At 41.4% G+C, this 21,960-nt stretch overlaps 1 protein-coding gene across 5 annotated transcripts in view; it reads left to right on the forward strand.

Moving 5' to 3' along the window:
- arid4a (AT-rich interactive domain 4A) overlaps positions 1-21,960 on the forward strand; it is a 125,412-nt gene that overhangs the window by 76,249 nt on the left and 27,203 nt on the right. For all 5 annotated transcript variants that reach the window (XM_078562703.1, XM_078562705.1, XM_078562704.1 and 2 more), the window contains exons 12-14: positions 9,114-9,186; positions 10,063-10,157; positions 15,204-15,301. In XM_078562703.1, the coding sequence (XP_078418829.1) occupies positions 9,114-9,186; positions 10,063-10,157; positions 15,204-15,301 (266 nt within the window). The remainder of the gene's footprint in view (positions 1-9,113; positions 9,187-10,062; positions 10,158-15,203; positions 15,302-21,960) is intronic.

Below are 21,960 nucleotides of genomic sequence, written 5' to 3' on the forward strand. Positions count from 1 at the left end.
TAAAGAAAAATTGGAGAATCATTTATACAAAAGCTAATGGAAGAAACCCCATGAAATTTCAGACCGCAAAGAATGGCTGAACACCAAGGAGAAATCAAAGTGAATTTCAGAGAACTGTGGCATACCTTTTGGGTTAGTCCCAGGAAAAGTGAATGAATCTTCAAGAGCGTGATAAGTAGCCAGACTTTCTGCGGGGGAGGTCATAAGGAAAAAGGGGAGGTTCTGTTGGGAATTTTAGTCTAAAGTATGTGTGCTTGTGTATTAATATGCATTTCAATATATATAACGATTCGCCTAAGACTGTGTTTGCTTTACTTGTTTCTTGTATGCTAAAATTCATTTGCTTTAAACCTTGGAATCTTGTAGCATAACTTCTTTCAGTTGGTTACCTGGTGTTAGAGTTCCTTTTTAAATGTTTACAGTCCCAACCAGGATTGTAATGTAAGTAAAAGTGTGCTCACTACTTGTTTCCCATATTCATCCCCTCCTTTGCAATTTACCAGAACATATCTTCTTCAAAGTTGAATTGTAGCTTATTTAAAAATATAGAATCTGTTGGTATTTGTGATCTTGTACTTACTTGTGCTAGAACAAAGACTGTTGACTGCTTATTGCGCATGTTCTGTCTTTCACAGTGATGTCCAGCAGTGAGAACCTCCTTGGATCTCAGTTTACTTGCATTTTTGCAAATTTATTGCCAATCCCGAATTGGTGGTGGTGAGCTTCCTTCTTGAACGTCCAGAAAATTGTATCTGCAACCTTTTGCTGAAGAAGAGATTTAATTCTTTTGGAGGGGAGGAGGAGAAATGAGAAGCAGGATACAAACACACACAACTCAACAAGAACTGAAAGTTATATAGTGCATTGAAAGTAGTAAATCACATCAGAGCAATTAAGAGCGATTTCAAGAGAAACATTCAGCTGCATAAGGAGATTTCAGGACAGAAGTCAAAAAGCTTGAACAAAAAGGTAGATTTTAAGGAGCACCAGAAAAGAAGAGAGACATGGAGAGGTTTACAGAGAGAATTCCAGATCTTAGAACATAGGCTACTGAAAGCACAGCCACCAAATGGTGGAGCAATTAAATTTAGGGATGCACAAGATGCCAGAATCGGAAGAGAGCAGAAATCTTGAAGGCTTGTAGGATTGGAGGAGGCAACAGAGATCGCGAGCGAGGAGGTAATGAATCCATGTTCGAAAGCATGGATGAGGATTTTCAAGTTGAGGCATTGTTGGACTAGGATCCAATGTAGGTCAGCGAACAAAGTTTGGAGCGAGTCAAGATGTGGGCAGCAGAGTTTTAGATGAGCACAAGTTTATGTAGAGTGCAAGATGGGAGGCCAGTCAGGAGTGCATTGGAGAAGTCGGTCTGGAGGCAAATTTTGTGTATTCATTCATGGGATGTGGGCATTGCTGGCCAAGCCAGCATTTATTGCCAATCCCAAATTGGTGGTGGTGAGCTTCCTTCTTGAACCACTGCAGTCCATGTGTTGTAGGTACACCCACAGTGCTGTTAGAGAGAGAGATCCAGGAGCAAGACCTGGACAATATCCAGGCTTGGGCTAACAAGTGGCAGGTGACATTTGTGCCACACAAGGACCAGGCAAAGGCCATGTTCAACAAGAAATAATCTAACCTTTGCCCCTTGACATTCAATGGCAGCGACTCAGTGCTTGTGAAAGAACGGCGATATATTTCCAAGTCAGCATGGTGAATGGCTTGGAGGGGAACTTATATGTGGTAGTGTTCCCATGTGTCTGCTCCTCTTGTCCTTCTAGATGGCAGTGGTCGTGGGTTTGGAAGGTGCTGGCTAAAGAGCTTTGGTGAGTTCCTGCAATGCATCTTGTAGATGGTACACACTGCTGCCACTGTGCATTGGTGATGGAGGGGGTGAATGTTTGTGGATGTGGTGCCAATCAAGCAGGCTGCTTCATTCCGGATGTCAAGCTTCTTGAGTGTTGTTGGAGGCAAGTGGAGAATATTCCATCACATTCATGACTTGTGTCTTGTAGAATGGTGGACAGGCTTTTGGGAGTTAGGAGATGAGTTACTCGCTGCAGAATTCCTAGCCTCTTGACCTGTTATTGTAGCCTCAGTATTTATATAGCTAGTCTAGTTCAGTTTCTGGTCAATGGTAATCCCCAGTATGTTGATAGTAGGGGATTCAGCGATGGTAGTGCCATTGAATGTTATGGGGTGATGTTTAGGGCCTGCCTTGTTGGATATGGTCACTGCCTGGCACTTGTGTGGCACAAATGTTACTTGCCACTTGTTAACCCAAGCCTGGATCTTGCTGCATTTGGACATGGACTGCTTTAGCATCTGTGGAATCGTGAATGGTGCTGTACATTGTGCAATCATCAGCGAACATCCCCACTTCTGACCTTATGATGGAAGAGGAAGGTCACTGATGAAGCAGCTGAAGATGGGTGGGCGTATAATCCTGAAGAACTCCTGCAGTTATGTCCTGGAACCAAGATGATTGGCCTCCAGCAACCCATTCATCTTCCTTTGTGCTAGGTATGACTCCAAACAGCAGAAAGTTTTCCCCTGATTCCCCTTGACTCCAGTTTTACTTAGGGTCCTTGATGGCAAATTCGGTCAACTGTTGCCTTGATGTCAAGGGCAGTAACTGTCACCCCACCTCGGGAGTTCAGCTTTTTTGTCCATGTTTGAACCAAGGCTGTAATGAGGTCAAGAGCTGAGTGGCCCTGGCGGAACCCAAACTGAGCCTCAGTGAGCAGGTTATGGCTAAGTGCCATTTGATAGCACTGTTGAAGACCCCTTCCATCATTTTGCTGATGATCAAGAGCAGACTGATGCGGCAGTAATTGGCCGGGTTGGATTTGTCCTGCTTTTTGTGTACAGGACATAGCTGAGCAATTTTCCACATTGCTGAGTGGATGCCAGTGTTGTAGCTGTACTGGAGCAGCTTGACCAGGGGCACAGCTAGTTCTGGAGCCCAAGTCTTCAGTACTATTGCCGGAATATTGTCAGGGCCCTTAGCCTTTGCAGTATCCAGTGCCTTCAGCTGTTTCTTGATGATACGTGGAGTGAATTGAATTGGCTGAAGACTGGCATCTGTAATGCTGGGGACCTCTGGAGGAGGCCGAGATGGATCATCCACTCAGCACTTCTGGCTGAAGATTGTTGCAAATGCTTCAGCTTTATCTTTTGCACTAATGTGCTTGGCTCCCTCATCATTGAGGATGGCGATATTTGTGGAGTTTCCTCCTCCTCCAGTCAGTTGTTTAATTGTCCATCAGTTACGGCGGCATGTGCAGGACTGCAGAGCTTAGATATGATCCATTGGTTGTGGAATCGCTTAGCTCTGTCTATTACTTGCTGCTTATGCTGTTTGGCACGCAAGTAGTCTTGTGTTGTTGCTTCACCAGGTCGACACTTCTCTTCACTGAGACATGGATGAGGGTTTCAACCTCAGATGAGCTGAGGCAAGATTGTAGTCAAGTAGTTTTACGTTGGTGGAAGTAAGCAGTCTTTATGGTGCAGATATGTGATTGGAAACTCATCCCAGGATCAAAAGAACAGAGAAATGAAGACTTCGATTTACATAGTGCATTTCATTACCATAGGACATCCCAAAGCATCTTATCACCAATTAAATGTTTTTGAAATGTCTTGAAGGGTTGGGTAGATGGCTTGCTTGGAGGTTTATGTGCTCCCTCTGACACCTCAGCTGACACTGCTCAAACACAACATCAAGGCTGCTAATGGTCTTGCTCAGCTTAAAGTTGCCAATGATGGCAACTGCGGACAAGGAACTGATTTTGTGGCAGCGACCAAAGACAATGGCTTTAATCTTCCGAATATTTATTTCTACTTATCCACTATTGGATGTAAGGCAAGCAGTGAGACAAATCAGAGACAGTAAAGGGATCCAAAGAGGTGGTGGTGTGCTAGAGCTGAGTGCGTCATCTCTGCATACAGGTGGAATCTGATGTGTTTTTGGATGATATTGGGGAGGGATAGCATGTCAGTGAAAATAGATGGGGGCCAAGGGTGGATTCTTGGGAGACTCCAGCGGTTTCAGTGTGGGAATTGGAGGAGATACCATTGCAAATAATTCTCCAGCTACAATTCAACAGGTAAGAATGGAATCAAGCAAGAGTAGTTCTACCCAACAGTGGAGAGTTTTGGAGGGGGATGGTGTGGTCAACGGTGTCAAAGTCTGCAAATAGGTTGAGAAGGATGATGAGGGATAGTTTATTTGTCATCATCAGTTAGCGCCTTTGACAAGGGCTGTCAATACTTTGGCTGGACTCAAAACTTGATTGAAGGGTTTTAAACATGGAATTGTAGGAAATATGGGCACAAACTTGGAAAGTGATAACATGCTCAAGGAATTGGAGAAGAAAGGGAGGTTACAAGGACAGATGGATTGAATGTAGTTTTTTGAGGAGAGGGTGCTGACCGCGGGTTTTAAGCGGGTGGGGACCAGTGTTCCCTCTACCTCTGTGGCTATGCACAAAATCTAATAGGGGCTATGCACTTAAATTACCCACGTACTCAAAAAAAACTTAGTGGGAGGACAGTGCCTGAGGGGACAGAACTGTTAATCATGTCAGTTAACATGGGACCTAGGAAGGGAAGTTGAGTGGTCAGCAGTTTTTGTTCAGAACAGTTTCGAGGGAATGGTATGTTGCGTGTATTATCAAGGTTAAGGATACACGGGCGAACGACTTTGGGGTTAAGAACCTTGAGCACATGTAAATAAAGACTTCTGGGACACTGGGTCTTGGTTCAGGAGGAGGGAGACATTTGTAACGTGGCATTCTGTAAATAAATCTAGTATAAAGTAAAAAGATTGGTGTCTGATTTCCTATTTCACCATCTGGCATCAGAATGAATTAACATGGTAGCAGAGGATGATTGCCTAAAGGTGAAGGTTGAAAAGTAAGAAAAAAGTCTTCAGACAGATGTTTTGGTATCCAAGTTACTTTTGTGAGGAACTGTTGAAAGCACGTATAAATTGCCAGGGTATGATTATTCAGCGATGTTTTCTGAATCTGAACCTTATGACCAGTGGAAAAATGAAGTGGATGTATGGATATGAGTTACATCCTCACCAAAAAGAAAACAAGGTATGGCCTTGGCATTATTGCTTCCTAACAAAAGTAAAATCAAAAGCAAAGTATTTTGTGAGCTGGAGACCCATCAGTTGGATACCGATGAAGGTTTAGGTCTTCTATTAAGCTTCATGAATGAAATTTAGAAAGGGCAGAATTTTGCCCTTGATGGGTGTGCAGGCCCGACCGGCTCGGCGGTGGGCAGGCAGCCGATCGCAGCTGCCGGAACAGGCCCCGCCGCCATTTTAAGTGGGCGGGCCAATTAAGGCCCTCCCAGCGAGCCGCCTGATAGGAAGCGCATAGCGCTTCCTGTGTGGGGGGCGGGGGGGAGGGATTCCCCAACTGTCAGAGTGTGCTCTTTCGCATATGCGCGCGAAAGAGCGCACATCTCCCTGAGACTAAGTGCTGTCTCAGGGAGATCACTGACAGTGTTTCAAATGTCAAAAATAGAGTAATAAAAACATTATTTACATGGCCCCCTCATGTGACCATGTCACACGAGATGGGACATGTTAATAAATATCACAAAAACTTTATTAAACTTATTTAAAACCAACATGAAACCTCATCCCGCCAGTGGGTGAGGTTTCATGTTTTTTCAGAAGCCCACCAGGGGCTCCTGGCCTGCCCGCCAGCCTTAAGGTTGGACGGGCAGTGCCTTTAATTGGCTTAATTATCCTGTCAATGGCCTCAATTGGCCATTGACAGGTTGGTGGGCGGACAGCTGATCGCGCTGTCCGCCCGCCTTCCTTAATATTTAAATGGACCCCCGACGTCATCCCGTATCATTTTCACGTCGGCGAGCGGGCCCCGCCCCCAACGACGGAAAAATTCTGCCCAAAAAGTTGACCTATTAGATGCTTACAAAGCAAGGCCAGATTTTGGTAGATTTTGAAAGACGACGGTCATTCCATAGAGGAATTGCATAACAGACTACGTAAAAGATACCAGAACTTCAGTTTGGAAATTCCTGATTCAACGCTCACATTTAAGTTGTTGGATAGTGCTAAGGTGTTGATTATGGAACAGGTGTTTAGTTTTCCGGAAAGGACACCTTTTTAGAGCAAATGTCTGCTGCTTAAAAAAAAATCCTGGGTAAGCAGTCATTTCCAGCAGCATTGATGGCACAAATGGGACGTTCTGTGGTGTCTTAAATGATGGAAGATACAATGATCATGGCCTTTCAAGATCGTTGAGATGCAGGGTGCAGGTGTCAGTACGACAGAAGACAGACACGAGGAATGAGGGTGAAGGCATTTTTGGCAGATCTGGCAGATGACAGGATTGGAGTAGAAATAATAGACGAGTGAACCCCGGGATTGCCTGGGAAACTGTTAACAAGCGTTTCAGATGTGACTTGAAATATCATTATGTAATGAAATCCCCAAAGCGGTACAGCTGGGTTTTCAAAGCGACGCATAACACAGGGAATTCGGAAGTTGAAGATGCCGATAATGATCAGTCTAAGGGAATTGTACTAGTCAGAATAACCTTTAGTCTGGTAGAGAGTTTATTAGTCACAGATTCTTTAATTATGCCATTTCAGATAGCAGGTGCACCTCGACAGTGTGTGGAACAGATTGAATCTAAATAACACTTTGTAATATGGATCAAAGTAAAGTCAGGGAGAATGAAAGTTCTACATGTTTCAGGTTCAGGGATGACAACACACTGAGGTCACTGAAAAGAGCGATGATTCCATGCAAAATAGCTGGAGTAAACCACTTTATTAGTACAGATGTAGTCTCCAATGATATATACTAGCTGCTCGAGCAATATTGCATCCTCTTAACCTGGCATTTCTAATCAGAATGTTAAAGCCATCAGCTGATTAAAAATTTGAGGAAAAAAGCAAGTTGTCTTAAAGCTACATTGTCAAATTGCTCATCCTTGTCACAGATTAAAAATTCTTCTAAACGATATAGGTGTGATTGATGATGAGTACACCAGGCTCATCAAAGAGATTAGTGAAAATTGTGATATATGTAAAAAGTATCGGAGGACGCCATCACAGCCTATTGAAAGTGTCCCATTGGCATGAGACTTTCATGAAGTTATAGCCATGGATTTAAAGTGTGCATCAAGGACAGGAACATTTTCATTTTACATTTTATAGACATGACAACCAGATTTGGTCATTCTACAGAATTACACGGTAAGAACAAAAAGGTGGTTGTAGATAAATTCATGGAAAAATGGATACGGAATAGATTGTAACACCAGCTAAATTTCTGACTGACAATGGGAGGGTAATTTGCCAATTACGAGTTTAGAGATATGTGCAAAAATATGAAAATTGTGGTCATGGAACCCTGCAGCTGAAAGCCCTTTCAGCAATGAACTCTGAAAGAAATCATGCAGTGATCGATGAGATTCTCCATAAGATCTTAGCCGATCAACCAAACTGCCAGCTAACAACTGCACTGGCATGGGCAGACCATGCAAATAATTTGCTTCAGATGGTGGCGGCAATAGTCCTTATCAGTTGGCCTGTGGGAGGAACCCCAAAATACCTTCTGTGCTGTGTGATAGTCCCCCGGCCCTAGAAGGAACCACAATTACTTCTGTTGTTTCTGCGCTTGAATGCTTTACACGCAGGGAGAAGGGCATTTATCGATGCAGAAATCTTGGAGACAATTCAGAAAGCTCTACGGCATTGAGTAAGACTGTCTTTTAGGCTTGCTATTGAGCCAATCAGTAGCAAACATTGGAGAGAAACATGCTATGATTCGAGGAGCAGTGAACACTGGGAACTGCGAGTGTGTGAAGATGGAGAGACTCTGGGCATGCGGGGTCTCCGCTCACCACACTTTTCCCTGGTTCTGACCGTTTTCGTGCAGCTCCTGGTTCTCTGGCCTGGCTGTGTCTCTCCCGGCTCTCCACATGTCCCTGTCAGCTCATGGCGCTTCTCTTGGCAGGCACCAGCCTCAGGCCTCACTCCAGGTCTTCCCTCGGCTCTCACCGTACCCTCCCCACACATGCCAATTTGGTGAATGAGTGTGTGTGGGGATGGGTAGGTGTGTGAGGGGGTCTGAGAGAGTGGGTGAATAAGTGTGTGAAGGCGGGTGTGATAGGGGTGTGCATGTATGTGAGAGGGACAGGTATGTGTGTGCCTGTGTGTGAGAGGGACGGGTGTGTATGCCTGTGTGTGAGAGTGACGGCTGTGTAAAAGAGAGACGGGTGTGTGTGTGCCTGTGTGTGAGAGAGGCGGGTGTGTGTGTGCGTGAGAGTGAGGGGTGCGTGAGAGAAAGTGAGGAGTGAGAGAGAGGGGGTGCATGTGAGAAAGAAGGGGGTGCGTCTGAGAGAGAGGGGGGTCATGTGAGAGAGTGAGTAAGGGGGGTGTGCGTGTGTATGTATGTGTGAGAGAGGGAGGGGGTGGAGAGAGGGAGAGGAGAGTTTATTTCTGGCTCACTCTCAATCTCAGGGTCCTGATTCAACCTCACCCCAACACACCAACAGGTATTCTCATAGTGGGTGGAGGGTGAATGAGTTAGCACGCTGGGCCTGAGAGTTAGCTGGACACACACACTCTCACCCTTTCACACTCCAGTGGTCATCTTTATTTATTACTCATTTTTTTAATTATCAATTTATTGTTGTGATTTTTATTTTGCACAGCAAGTTGTTTCTTTTCATATGTCACCATTGTTTTTTTTTAGAAATTCATGTTTAATATTGTGCCAAACCTTATCTTTCTGTAATTTGCTCAATGGGCCCCTGAGTGTGAGAAAAATTGAAATGTGGCCCCCCACACAGCAAGGTTTGAATAGCCTGTTCTCCAGCATTCATTCCAAGGATAAAGCAGCTGCTTGCAAAAGAATGGAAAATTGGAAAATTAGAAAATTAAAATGATTTTGCTGAACTATATTCCAAAGCCAGCAGAAGTATAGCTGTGGCTTATGTTGATATTGTTGGATTTGTGAAAACCCTGTCTGCTGATGTTTGCACAGCATTTGGTCATGGTTTTTGATTGTAACTTTTATTGTGGGGCTAGATGTTTGACTATTGTTATCTTTCTTTCTCCAGTCAGAAGAGGAGCTTGATCCAGAAGAGAGAGATAACTTCTTGCAGCAACTCTACAAGTTTATGGAAGATAGGGGTATGGGCTTCTTGAAAGCTGAAGCTGGCCTTATAATTTGATCTAATAACTGGTCTGAATTTAGTGCAAGTATAAAATATATGGACAGTGGCAATACAGATGTAATCGGAAGGTTTTTTTACGTTATAAATGAAATTGACTTGTGTAACCAAGACTGAAATGTTTAGAAACAAAGCCTGAAGTGACTTCAAATGTGTCACACTGTATAGTCGTCTTGCCCAAGCGAAAGCCCTTCTGCCCCAGCGCTGCTTTATAACAGGTTACTGAGCTTGCAATTCACACACCGCAATGCTGCGAATTTCAGCTAGGATACCATCATTTTGGAGAGGTCAATTAATGCAGGATAAGTGTGTTAATGGGATGCACATCTCATTTTACCATCCATAATTTAACAAGTGCCAAAATTCACCAAAATAAATAATGCAAGCAATTCTAAACTCCTGGGTGCACAAACTTGGTTGATATATGTCCATAGCCATTGTTAACCAATGACATACATATATTTGAGTTAGTGAGTATGATATGGTTGATTGGCTTGCTGTGAATATAATTGACTTACAAAGTAAGGTAAACCACGTGAAAATTGATGCATGAAAGTGAATATGTATTTTGATGCTATGCACCCATGCTCCTAAGCTGTGTGGGTGTGCGCCCGCACAGTAGCTTGCAAGATACCATGCAGGCCTTTTTCTTTGAGAAATAATGCTTGTGCACGGCCATGCAAATAAATTTAATGGGACCGTGCACTGATGTCAACCGCAGGTAAAAGCTAATTTAAAAGGGAACATTGATGATATGGTACACTTGAGATTTTTGCATAATTCAGTGGAACTTTTTTGTGTTTTAGGAATGTAACCAATTAATTACATTTTCTAGGAACACCAATCAATAAACCACCTGTACTGGGCTATAAGGATCTGAATCTCTTCAAACTCTTCAGACTGGTATATCGACATGGTGGCTGTGACAATGTAAGTTGTCCTTATTTGGGCATGTTGTAACAGAAATGTAATATTTTCTTTAGCTCCAGGAACAAAACAGTGTCATGAGTTTGTACTTTTGGTTCAATGTAAGTTGATTTTTTTTCTATGTATTTTGTAACAAGATTTTGTATTCCAAGTTTTTTGGAATTATTTAAGCTAGCAGTTGTGGTTTAGAAGCACATTATTCAATTTTCATTGTTTTTAAAATGACACTTTTTTATGAGTGTGTAGTTGACTCCTCTTGTATTTTGTTGGAAGGTGCCTAAAGATCTAATCTATCAATTGAAACACTGAAATTAAGGATCAATACAGATAGACATCATTTAACAATATGGCCTGAATAAAAGTACCCCAGTTCATTTTGGTTGGTTTTTTGTAACCTTTTGATTAGATCTAAGGAGTTCTACTTCATAGATTGTTGGAATGATGAATGCTGAAATTTAGGAATTAGAAGTTTGATTTATTTTGTTGAGTTTCATTCGTTAAGATATCTCCCAAAGAAAAGCTTAGCGACCATTGTGGTAGAAGTTAAGATTTTTTAACATTATCAGAGGTTAAAGAAGGAATGACCATCACTGTTGTTTTATGTAGTATGCATTTACTTCAAAATTGCATGTTCTTCTCCCCCCTTTTTTTTCTCCCTTTACCACTGAAGCATTTGTTTCACCACTTGGATTCACTGGCACTGTACGCAATTGCATAAAGAATGCCTGAGCAGTGTCTAAAATATTTGCCATTCCAGTCTGGAATTTGACCAATGAGTTGTTCTAGAGTGACTTGGGGCAACGTACTTGAAGATCCTTCCTTCTCTGTAGGCTTGTACTTGGCCTTTGCTTTACACCAGCTTTGGAAAAGTTAAAACAGAGAACTCTTAAGGAAACACAACTAGTTTGTATCAGTATCAGTGCTTTTTTATTTCTTATTTTGATGCCACCATACAAAATTAAATGTTGATGCCTAAGACATAGTTAAATTTGTGTTCATTTAACATAACCTTCTGAAGTGGATAGAACAATTAAATAAAAACAGAAAACGCTGGAAAACCTTCAGGTCTGGTAGCGTTTATGGAGAGAGAAACAGAATTAACGTTTCAAGTCCGTATCACTCTTCAAAGCTGAAGAGGAGTCATATGGACTTGAAACATTAACATCTCATTGAAACATCTCTTTCCACAGATGCTGTCAGACCTGTTGAGTTTTTCTAGCATTTTCTGTTTTTATTTCAGATTTTCAGCATCTGCAGTATTTTGCTTTCATCAGAACCATTAAATAGCTCATGTTACATTTTGAAAATGTTACCAAATACAGTGATTCCTCACTTAACATTGTAGGTTGTGTTCCTGAAAAATGCAATTTTAAGTGAAACAACTTTAAGTGAATCAAATTTTGCTATTACAACCCATGTAAAAGCTGTAATTAGGTTCTGTAGGCCCTTTCTCATCAGAAAAAAAGATCAAGATGAAACACTGTATATTCCTAAATTCCAACTTGGTATTTGGTAAGATTTCCCTCTGTAGTTCTCCTCTAGGGAATTTTCACAGGAGGTGCACAATGACTTCTGTCGATGGTCGCATTAATTAAAAAAAAAGTTCAGCAGATTTGCCTGAAGATTCCATAGAGGGCATGGAGTTAAGCTATCCATGGGAGATTGTTCTTGGGAAAAGGAGTTAGGTAAAGAAGCGCATTTGAGTTTGTACAATCGGAGCTGCTGGTTGTGAAATCTTTGAGCACAGTCACTTTTGCTCTTGATGTACTGCTTATAAATATTTAATTGGGCCCATTTAAAATTTTATAGAGGCATGTCAACCTGTGGGCCATTCTTTGGTTCTGGTTCACCCTAACATTATGACCAACTTGGGAGACACTGGTATCTCGTGAGTAATTGTTTATAACAAAATGAGCTGTCCATCATTGAACTTTCTCAAGGAGGGTAATGCTTTTAGTAGTTTATGGTTCCAAGAAGCTATGCGTACTCGAGTGTGGTCTGACTAGTGTTTGGTACAGCATTTCCTTCACTGTAGTTGAGGAGTGATGGAAGTTCTGTTTCATGAACCAAAGTGCCTTGTAGCTGCTTGTTGACTTTGTACATTCCACTTTACTTTGGATTTAAATTCCTAAGTAAGGGCATCCATTAGTAACTGCAAAGGGCGAATCATGCATTGTGTAGTTGGGTACTGATTGGACATCGAATATTGCTGATTCGCATGATGTTGCATCTCTGTATGTTGAATTTCGTTCCCCATATATTGACGCATTTGACAAGATTATTTAGATCTTCCTGGACACCAGCCTCATCTGCTACTTCAGTAATGGCTTTGTAGTCGAGGCAGTCATCTGCAAAGAGTCTGATCTGGCTTGATATTCTATCCTGGATGTCACATATATTCATAAATGTAATAACCTTTAAACTAAAATAAATTTTAAAATATAAAAGAAACATGCTAACTCTTTCTACTTAACTCCCGCTTGCTGCCTCTCTCCTGCTCACCGCCTCTCTCCTGCACTTACTGCTGGCCAACCCTCCCGCTCACTGCTTATGTCGCTCCCCATTTCCCTCTCCTGAACCCACTGTGAGCGAGGGCTCAAGGGAGAGATGTCAAGAGTGGGGAAACAAGAGATGGAGCAAGAAATGCTGCAAGCAGGATGTTTGGGGCAGGAAGGAGTCAGCGAGCGGGAAAAGCTGCTCCAAAATGACGCAATTCTGGTCACATGACACCATGTTGGCCCTGGCACGAAATGACACTAAAGCAGAAATCCTGACACTAAATGCTCATGGCAGCCTTTTTCTATCTGCGACGTTAAAGCAGAACAACGCTGAATGAGGCTACTTAAAATGGGAACACAGTATTTCTTTTGTGCCCTGCATCAAGCACCAAGTGAGCCCTCCCATGAACTGAAATGTGACTTTGCAGAATATCTGATATACAGGATTGCTCATGGGTCTGACAGAATTCCTTGTTAAGAAACATAGCTTACTGGATATAACACAAGTCCTCTCATGACCTGCTATCTTTCAGAGAGAGTTTGGATGAACACACTGTTCGATCGTGGTTTTGTCTGTCAATCGTAGTACATGTTTTTGGAAAGTAATGCCTTCACCAACTAAACCTGGGTCAGCATGTGTACTATTCATGGTGGTTTATCATAGCCCATCAAACTTATTGAATCATTTCCATCATTGCAATATGTTTATACAAGAAAAACTGCTGAGTGGAAACTTACAGTATTATAATTTGACCTGTCCCCTTCTATCTCGGGAGACCTTAAAATGATTGATAAATAATGGCTATGCAGAGGAAATGTTTCCTAAAAAAAGTGTCGTCCAATAGAAATTGCTGACCAGCCAGATGCATGGCTAAGTGAAAATGTTTTGACCACGTGTACTAATCTTGGTAACCGAACCTATGTCAAATATAGGTATATATTTCATCTATATTTGCAGAACAGACATCTGCCACTATTCATTGTAAAAGTTATCATACTTTCTCTTTCACCAAAGTTTGGATTTCTAGCATGAATTTATCAGATAAAGCACATCGTAGTTCTAGGTTTATGTCCAACAGTTGCAAGTGGCACATAGACATCATCAGAATGATTGCTGAGAATGTTAATTCTCAAAACAAGATTTTCCAGACCCACCCCTGCAGTCCACAGTTAGATGCTGCTTGTTATTTGTTTGGCTTGCTTTATTCTGTTGGCCTGGAGTGGTTTTCTGGTTGGTCAAGTTGACCATGATGACAACGCCACTTTCCATACAATGGAAAAAGGACAAAAAAGTTCAAGTATTCATGCGTACACCTTGTGAGTATTGAGACCTCATACCCAGTGGCTGTCCAATCAAAATTTGCTAACCAAAATATAATTAGCCAAATTAGGACCCCTTTTTAGCCACATGTGGTAAACATATTGGACAAGTGTCCTAAAGTACACATGGATGGCTACCTTAAGGTTATGAGGTTGCCTGACATCAGAGTGTTATTGGCTTTGCTGCTGAAATATTCATATTGAAACTGTCTGAAATTCTGATCCAACTGACCGTTCACAGGACAAAGCAATAAACAAGATTGCAAATAGCATATCGATATACGAAATCTTCAGGTTAATCACAGCTGCTTTCGTTGTGTTCAGTGATTTTTGTATATTCAGTAAGGGTAGCAGCTGTAGTGAGATAAATTTAAACTAACCAGCCTAAGACTTATGATTCGTAAAGTGCTGAAATTCCCTACTTATTTTGCATACATTATGAATTGTATGTGAAATGAGCATATAGGGACATTTTACATCAAAAGCTGCTATATAAATGTAAATAATTTATTTATGCTTCACTGACTGTTGCTGCTTCATAGCTTCAACTGTAGATACTTTAATTGACTAAGTAGACTGAATATTTTCTGCTGTCTTATACTTGGCTACTTGTGTGCCTTTGTGTTCTCAAATGAATTGATATCCTGTATGTTATCATTTTTGGCAAAAAATTGTGTGGTAATCTTATTACACTACACTATTTGAAATTGTATACATTAAATAAACTTAAATACATCAAAATGTTGTCTGTCATATTCAATGGATGTGATTTAAGTGAACCTTTCTGTTAGGTGAATCATTGAAGTGAAAAATGTATAACTACTATCAATAGATGTCATTATGTTAGCGCTTGACTGAATTATTTTAGCTGGAAGTGCCTCTATGGTATATTTTTGCCAGTTGTGTATATTTAAGGCTCAAATATACTTTTTAAAAATTATTTAATGACGTCTTCTAACAATCTTTAGAAAACTCACCATTCCTGAAAATCTCCCAGTTTAATTACACAAGCAATTATGTAACTGGAAATTCTCAACCCTGAATTTCTGTAGCATGCATAAAACAATGTGGAAAATGAGTGTTTCAGTTGGCTAGAATTGATTGTGTTAACTCTTACTGGCGTAACTGTGGACCATACAAAACTGGATTGATGAATTATTTTAGAATATTGTCTGTTTTTTTCTTGTTGATTATCTGAAATTTAGTTAGTAAAACCTGCTTCTTTCTGTAGATTGACAGTGGTTCTGTGTGGAAACAAATATACATGGACCTTGGCATTCCAATTCTGAACTCTGCTGCCTCTTACAATGTAAAAACTGCTTATAAGAAGTAAGTAGCTCTGATATATTTACTTTTTATGTAAAACTCATTTTACTCATTGGCCTTTTTTTGAAAATTTTAAAGATCTTCTTGGGAAGGCAGAGGGTAAAACTTTACACCTTCATATTCGCATTTTTCCTTCAATCCTTTTCAATGGCATTTCCAATTAATTCACTATATGAACAGGGCATGCATGGCTGCAGATACTTCAAGCAAGTATTGTAACTCGAGCAAATTGTGCGTATATGATTTATTTTGCAATGTACTGATATCCTGAAACACTGAATTCTTCAGAATTTTCTTTCATTCTGGTTCTGTTCAAATTAAAACACAATGTCTCCATTTATCACTAAGCAAGATGGTCAGACTCCACAAGTTGCATAATCACAAACATTTCCCAAATTTCTTAGTTGCAGCTTGTTGATGTGGAATGTGTAAATCTTTTCAATGTCTATGTGTGGCCAGGACAGACTGAAGGACATAAATGGCCAGGTAATCTTTTTACTTAAACAAACTTGCATATAATGCCTGGAATCTGTTTTAAGAAAAATGTCACCAGACTAAATGCTGATCAGGGGTAAGTATGATAAATGGTACAATTCCCTGAGGCTATTTTTTTTCAATGGAATGAATAGAGCTACATGAGGGAACTCTCTTAACTGATGAAAGGTTAACATAGGGCAATAGGATTCTCTTGCAATTCACTGCTCATATTGGGATTGCTGTTTGAAAGGCTTCTATTTTTCTCAAGATTCTGCTTCCTACTATTGGCTGACTATTTAATTGTGCTGATACCAAATAATTGAGTAATAAGAAAGGAAAAGAAAGTAACAACGCAAGAGTAGTCTGTTTGTACTCTAGATTTTTCTCTTGTGTTAATTTATCAGGATACTTTTGTAGGTGAACATTTGCTCCCTATGATTCACGAGTGTGCCTTTACTCTTCAATTTGTACTGAACCCAGGGGGTGACCATTATATGATCTTCCTTAGCCTAAGAAGGAAGTTGAATAAATAGACCATGGCATTGTCTATAAATGCTAAACATATTTATTAGAAACAATGTGCATTTATATAGCATCTTTTATGTCTCCAGATGTCCCAAAGCGCTTTACAGCCTGAAGTGTTTGCAACCATCTTCAGCCAGAAGTGCCGAGTGGATGATCCTTCTCAGCCTCCTCCTGAGGTCCCTACCAACACAGATGCCAGTCTTCAGCCAATTCGATTCACTCCACGTGACATCAAGAAACGGCTAAGTGCACTGGACACAGCAAAGGCTATGGGCCCTGACAACATCCCGGCTGTAGTGCTGAAAACCTGTACTCCCGAACTAGCCGCGCCCCTAGCTAAGCTGTTCCAGTACAGCTACAACACTGGCATCTACCCGACAATGTGGAAAATTGCCCAGGTATGTCCTGTCCACAAAAAGCAGGACAAATCCAACCCGGCCAATTATTGCCCTATTAGCCTACTCCCAATCATCAGCAAAGAAACGGTAGGAGTTGTCAACAGCACATTCAAATAGCATTTACTCACCAATGGTCTGCTCGCTGTTGCTCTGTTTGGGTTCCACCAGGACCACTCAGTTTCAGACCTCATTACAGCCTTGGCCCAAATATGGACACGAGCTGAATTCTAGAGGTGAGGTGTGACTGCTCTTGACACCAAGACAGCAGTTGACTAAGTGTGGCATCAAGGAGGAGCCCTAATAAAATTGAAATTAGTGGGGATGAAGGGAAAAACTCTCCGATGGCTGGAGACATACCTGGCACAAAGGAAGATCACTGTGGTTGTTAGAGGCCAATCTTCTCCGCCTCAGGACACTTTGTAGTAGTCCTGAGGGCAGTGTCTGAGACCCAACTATCTCCAGTTGCTTCATCAATAACTTTACCTTAGCCATGTCAGATGTGGGGCTGAAAGTTGTTGTTTGTGCCATGTTCATCTCAGCAGATACAACTGGCACAATTCCTTAGATAATGTAGCTTACCATGCCCACATATGGCAAGGCTTGGATAACCTCCAATCTCTGGCTGATCCATGGCAGGTAGCTTTCACTCCAGGAAATGACCATCTCAAAGAAGAGAGAACCTAACCACCTCACAATGACATTCAACAACATTAACATCTTGGAGTCCCTCACCATCAGCATCCTGGGGGTTATCTTTGATCAGGCTGGGCCGGTCATTTAAATGCCATGACTGTTGAGCAGGTCAAAGGTCAATGTTGCATGCCTGAGCTCCTGATTCCCCAAGGCATCTCCACCACTACAAGGCACAAGTCAGGGATGTGATGGAATACTCTCCGCTTGCCTGGATGGTTGCAGCTGCAACAACAAACAAGAAGCTTGACACCAGCGAGGACAAAGCAGTCTGCCCGATTGGCACCTCATCTGTTAGAGTAACCATCTGCTCTGCTAGTCTGCTGTAGCTTAGTGTGTGCTATTTTTAGGATGCACTGCAGCAACTGGCCAAAACTTTTCTGAAACCTGTGACCTCCAACAGCTAAAAGGACCATGACAGCAGGTGCATGGAAATGCTATTAACTCCCCAAGATTCCCTCCACGTTGCACGCCATCCTGATGAAGACATTTATCTCCTTTCCTTAATTCTCGCTACCTCAAAATCCTGAGACTCCCTAAAGCCTTTGGGAGTATCTTCATCACAAGAACTGCAGCGGTTCAAAAAGGACCACCGCCACTTTCTTAACTGTAACAAGAAATGGGTAAAAAAAAATACCAGCCCTGCCAATGACACCCAAATCTTAAAAACAAATTTATAAAAAAAATTAACTACATTTTAAGTGTAATCAGGTTTGCTTTGTAGGCAAACCAGTCAATGGATAAGTGAACAAAAGCAATGACTTAGATTGCTTATAGTTACAGGCCAAACTGTCCACCCTTGGAATAAAGAATATATGAAAAGTTGTATCTGCTATGCTTAACTGCAATCTAAATACTGTATCGCTAAATATTAACCTTTATATAGCAGCTTGCTGTGAGCTGTGCTGATACATCCCTGGCTTAGCTATCTATCTGATTGCATCAGACAGCTGTCTCAATTTGAACATGACAAATAGAAATACTTTTTGAAAAGAAAAATGTTGAGTCAAAGGAAGTTTAAAGATTTGCCTCTTGCCTGAAAAAGATGATTTGATTTGTTTTGAATTGAATGGCTCAGACCCTCTTTTGGATAATTGACCTGGTATGAGATCTATTTCTGGAAAAGCACATCTTAACAAGCTCGGAAATTTTCTGTGAGTAAACCTGCTATTTAACCCCAAATGTTGGAAGAAGCCAGAGCTATAATATATCACAATGCTTTATTTTTATCACTGGGAACTCTTGTCTGTTTTGATTGGTCTAAGGGATATTGTCTTATGCTTTTTTTTACACTCTTCTGTGTCGCAGAGCTGCGTGTGCCTTGGTACTAATGTAAGGTTGGTAGCATTGTGGGACTCCGATGGGAATTGACAATGGAATAGAGATGGTCCATTCATTGTTCGTGGCTGATCAAAACAGTTGCACATCGCTGAGTTACTGCCATTGCAACTCCATTTCCACATCTTTATTTTTGAGTACTAGCATATAGTTAGTTGAGGTATTGTCAGGTTGCTCATGGTTCATAGCCTCCAGCTGTGAGATGTTCATTGGGTTTAATATTCTGACTATGCATACTGCAAGAGGAGGTCTGACACAGGAGTTGTGATGGTTGACCGAGTGCAGCCAGCTGCATCTCAATTTCAGTCTACTCTTAACAGGATGGTTCTGGAAAGTTGGGTGGTGAGGTCATGAGATTATTTCTTTTGTTCCTGACTATGGCTACTCTTTTATGTACGGAGGTGTAATACCCAAAAGTAGATAAAGATCATCTCCCCTGCTAGGTTTAAGGCAGCCTGTAATGCAACTGCATTAGGCATTCAGAACTGAGTTTAATTTCTTTGTATGGGAAGAATGTTTCCATATTTGACAGCAGAAAAACAGAGCTGGAATCCTGATAGTGTTTGGGTCTGTGTTCCGCTTTGAGTTGGCCAGATTTTCTGCTATACTTTTCCTAGGTTCAATTTGAGCTTTGGTCTTGATCATGCGTTCGTTGTAAGTACAGTGCGGTACCACATCAAGGTATACAGGGTGGGAACAATGATCACAATGTGGACAAAAGATTCTCTTGCAATGTATATCTCAGTAATAGTAATTCACTTTTTGAAACGCTTGTCTTCCCCAAGAATCTGATGTGTGTTTGATGCCCTGATACCAAATAATCAATGGAATAAGAAAGGAAAACAACAAAGGACAAACCATAAGCACTTGCGGCATATACTCAAATTGGACTTTTTTTCATTTTCAGCACACTCTCATATTTTGTTTACTCACCAGTATAAGATTTTAATCCTTTGTCCCTCGTTCCCATTTCCCTCTTTTATAGTGTTCCTGGTGCTTGGCTTGTTTCCTTTGATTCTCTTCTGACTAAAAATAGAATTGCCTCCTTCTACAATGCCAAATCTTCAAAATAAAATCTATTCTCAACCTCTACAATTATCATTCCATTTTTCATCTTTCCTTTCTGAAGTTCTGGAATGCACGAACACGCAACCATCTCTCTCTCTCTCACACACACACACACACACACACACACATTCACCCATACCTTGGAATCAGGACCTCCTTCAAGGGGACTGAAATTACACTGATTATCTTTGTCACTGAAATCCAAGCCCACACCTTCATCACTATCCCTCCATCTCCACCATTATCTTTCTGCTATCTTCAACACTGCTGACCACTCCATCCTTAAATGGTTCTCCTCTGCAGTCCACCTTTTGTGCCGCTCTTCTCTCCTGATGCAGTTCTTACCTAACTGTACATTGGTACTAATTCACCTTTCCTTTTGTGCTGCACTGTCACCTGTGTTGAACTTCATTGCTCACCCCTCTCCTGTTCGTCATTTGCTGCTTAGTGGCATAATTCAAAAAAGTGATTAGCTTCTATGTAGCTTCTATGTACGCCAATGACTGTTAGCTCTACCTCTGTGCCGCCTCAATCAACGTCATGGCTTTCACCCCCTTCTCCAATGCCTGAATGGCATCAAGTACTAGATGACCCATGGTTGGAAGCAGCTTAATGTCAGCAAAATTAATGCCTTCCTCTTTAACGCAACACTTGTGTTCTTTTGCCCTTATTTCCATCTTTAACACTGACGTTGTATGCCAGAGCTAGTCATCTGCTATTAATGTGTAGTGTTACATCAGTCTAGTTAAACCTAGTTGCATCACAGAAACCTGGCAGCATCATGATAAAACTGCAAATTCAGGGGTAAAAGTTCATAGCTTCATTTTGCCTCTTGTCAATTATTTTCTCAATCATAAATTCTCAAATATTATGCTATTTAAAAACAATTGATTTAAAGGGAGAATTTTCTGGAAACATTGGTCTGAGAGAAGTCTCCGGCTAGGTCCGCAGGTACAGATCGGGATGCTCTGCTAGATCTTGAGCTCAGCTTCCTTCCTTGTATCTGACCTGTAGAACTATTTATTTTCCACCTCCAGAACATTACATCACTTCACCTGACCATTCCTGCACTGCTTTTGAAACCCTAATCCACGTTTTTATCATTTTAGGGCTGGATCCTCCAATCCTCTAGTTGCTGGTATTTTTGTTTTCACACTTCATAAACTCAAAGTTAATCCAGGATGCTATGGTTTTGCCTTTCTCTGCACCAAGACATCTGTCTTCACTTAGTTTTCAGTGCTGCAGAGTATCAAAAATGACTTGCATTTATTCAATGCCTTTAGCACAGAAAAATGTGCCTGGATAACTCAGAGACATGTAGAAAACTGATGTCAAACAAAGAAGAAGCTAGAAGGATGACCAAAATCTTGCCGAAAGAGGTGAATTTTAAAGAAACTCTGGAAGGATAAAAAGAGAGAATTGAAAGGATTTAGGGAGGGCATTTCAGAGAGCGGAGCTGAGGCAGCAGAAGGCATAGCACCAATGGTGGGATTATTTTGCCCCCTCCCGATGCACAAGGATTCAGTCAGAGGGAGAGTGGGGCCTAGAGGAGGTTACAAAACACAGGGAAGGGTGCAACCAGGGAAGAATTTAAACACAATAAAAAATTTTAAATTTGAGGTGTTGAAACTTGAGCCAACGTAGGCCAGTGAGAACTAGTGTGATGGGCAAATATGACTTTGGGATAGGATACAGGCATTTCTGGATGAGCTGATGTTTATGGAGGGTGGAGGATGGGAGGTCAGCCAGGAAAGCATTGGAGTAATTGAGTGCGGATGTGACAAGCATATGAATGAGAGCTCCAGCGACAAATGGGTTTAGGCAGCAGCTAGAGAATGGATGTCTTGAAAGCCATCTGACAGTGCAGAGGAAGTTGAGAAATTGAGAGAGGTAGGGCCTTGTTGGCATACCTGTAAAAGCTGACACCATGGCTTTGGATGATTTTGCCAATGGATAACCTGTAAATGAGGAAGAAGAAGAGAAGGCCAAGGAATCTTGGAAATTGTGAAAAAGTGTGGCTGGTGAAGGTATTGGTAAAGATGGCCATAACTGAATAGTTAAAATTTGAATCAAGCAAGGGCAGATTCAGTATTGAACATGGGAAAATGGCATTGAAGGAGGATCCTGTGATCAGTTGTGTTGAAAGTTGAGGATTGGTACTGCACC

The sequence above is a fragment of the Cetorhinus maximus genome, chromosome 18 (assembly GCF_964194155.1).
Source record: "Cetorhinus maximus chromosome 18, sCetMax3.hap1.1, whole genome shotgun sequence".
NCBI lineage: Eukaryota > Metazoa > Chordata > Chondrichthyes > Lamniformes > Cetorhinidae > Cetorhinus > Cetorhinus maximus.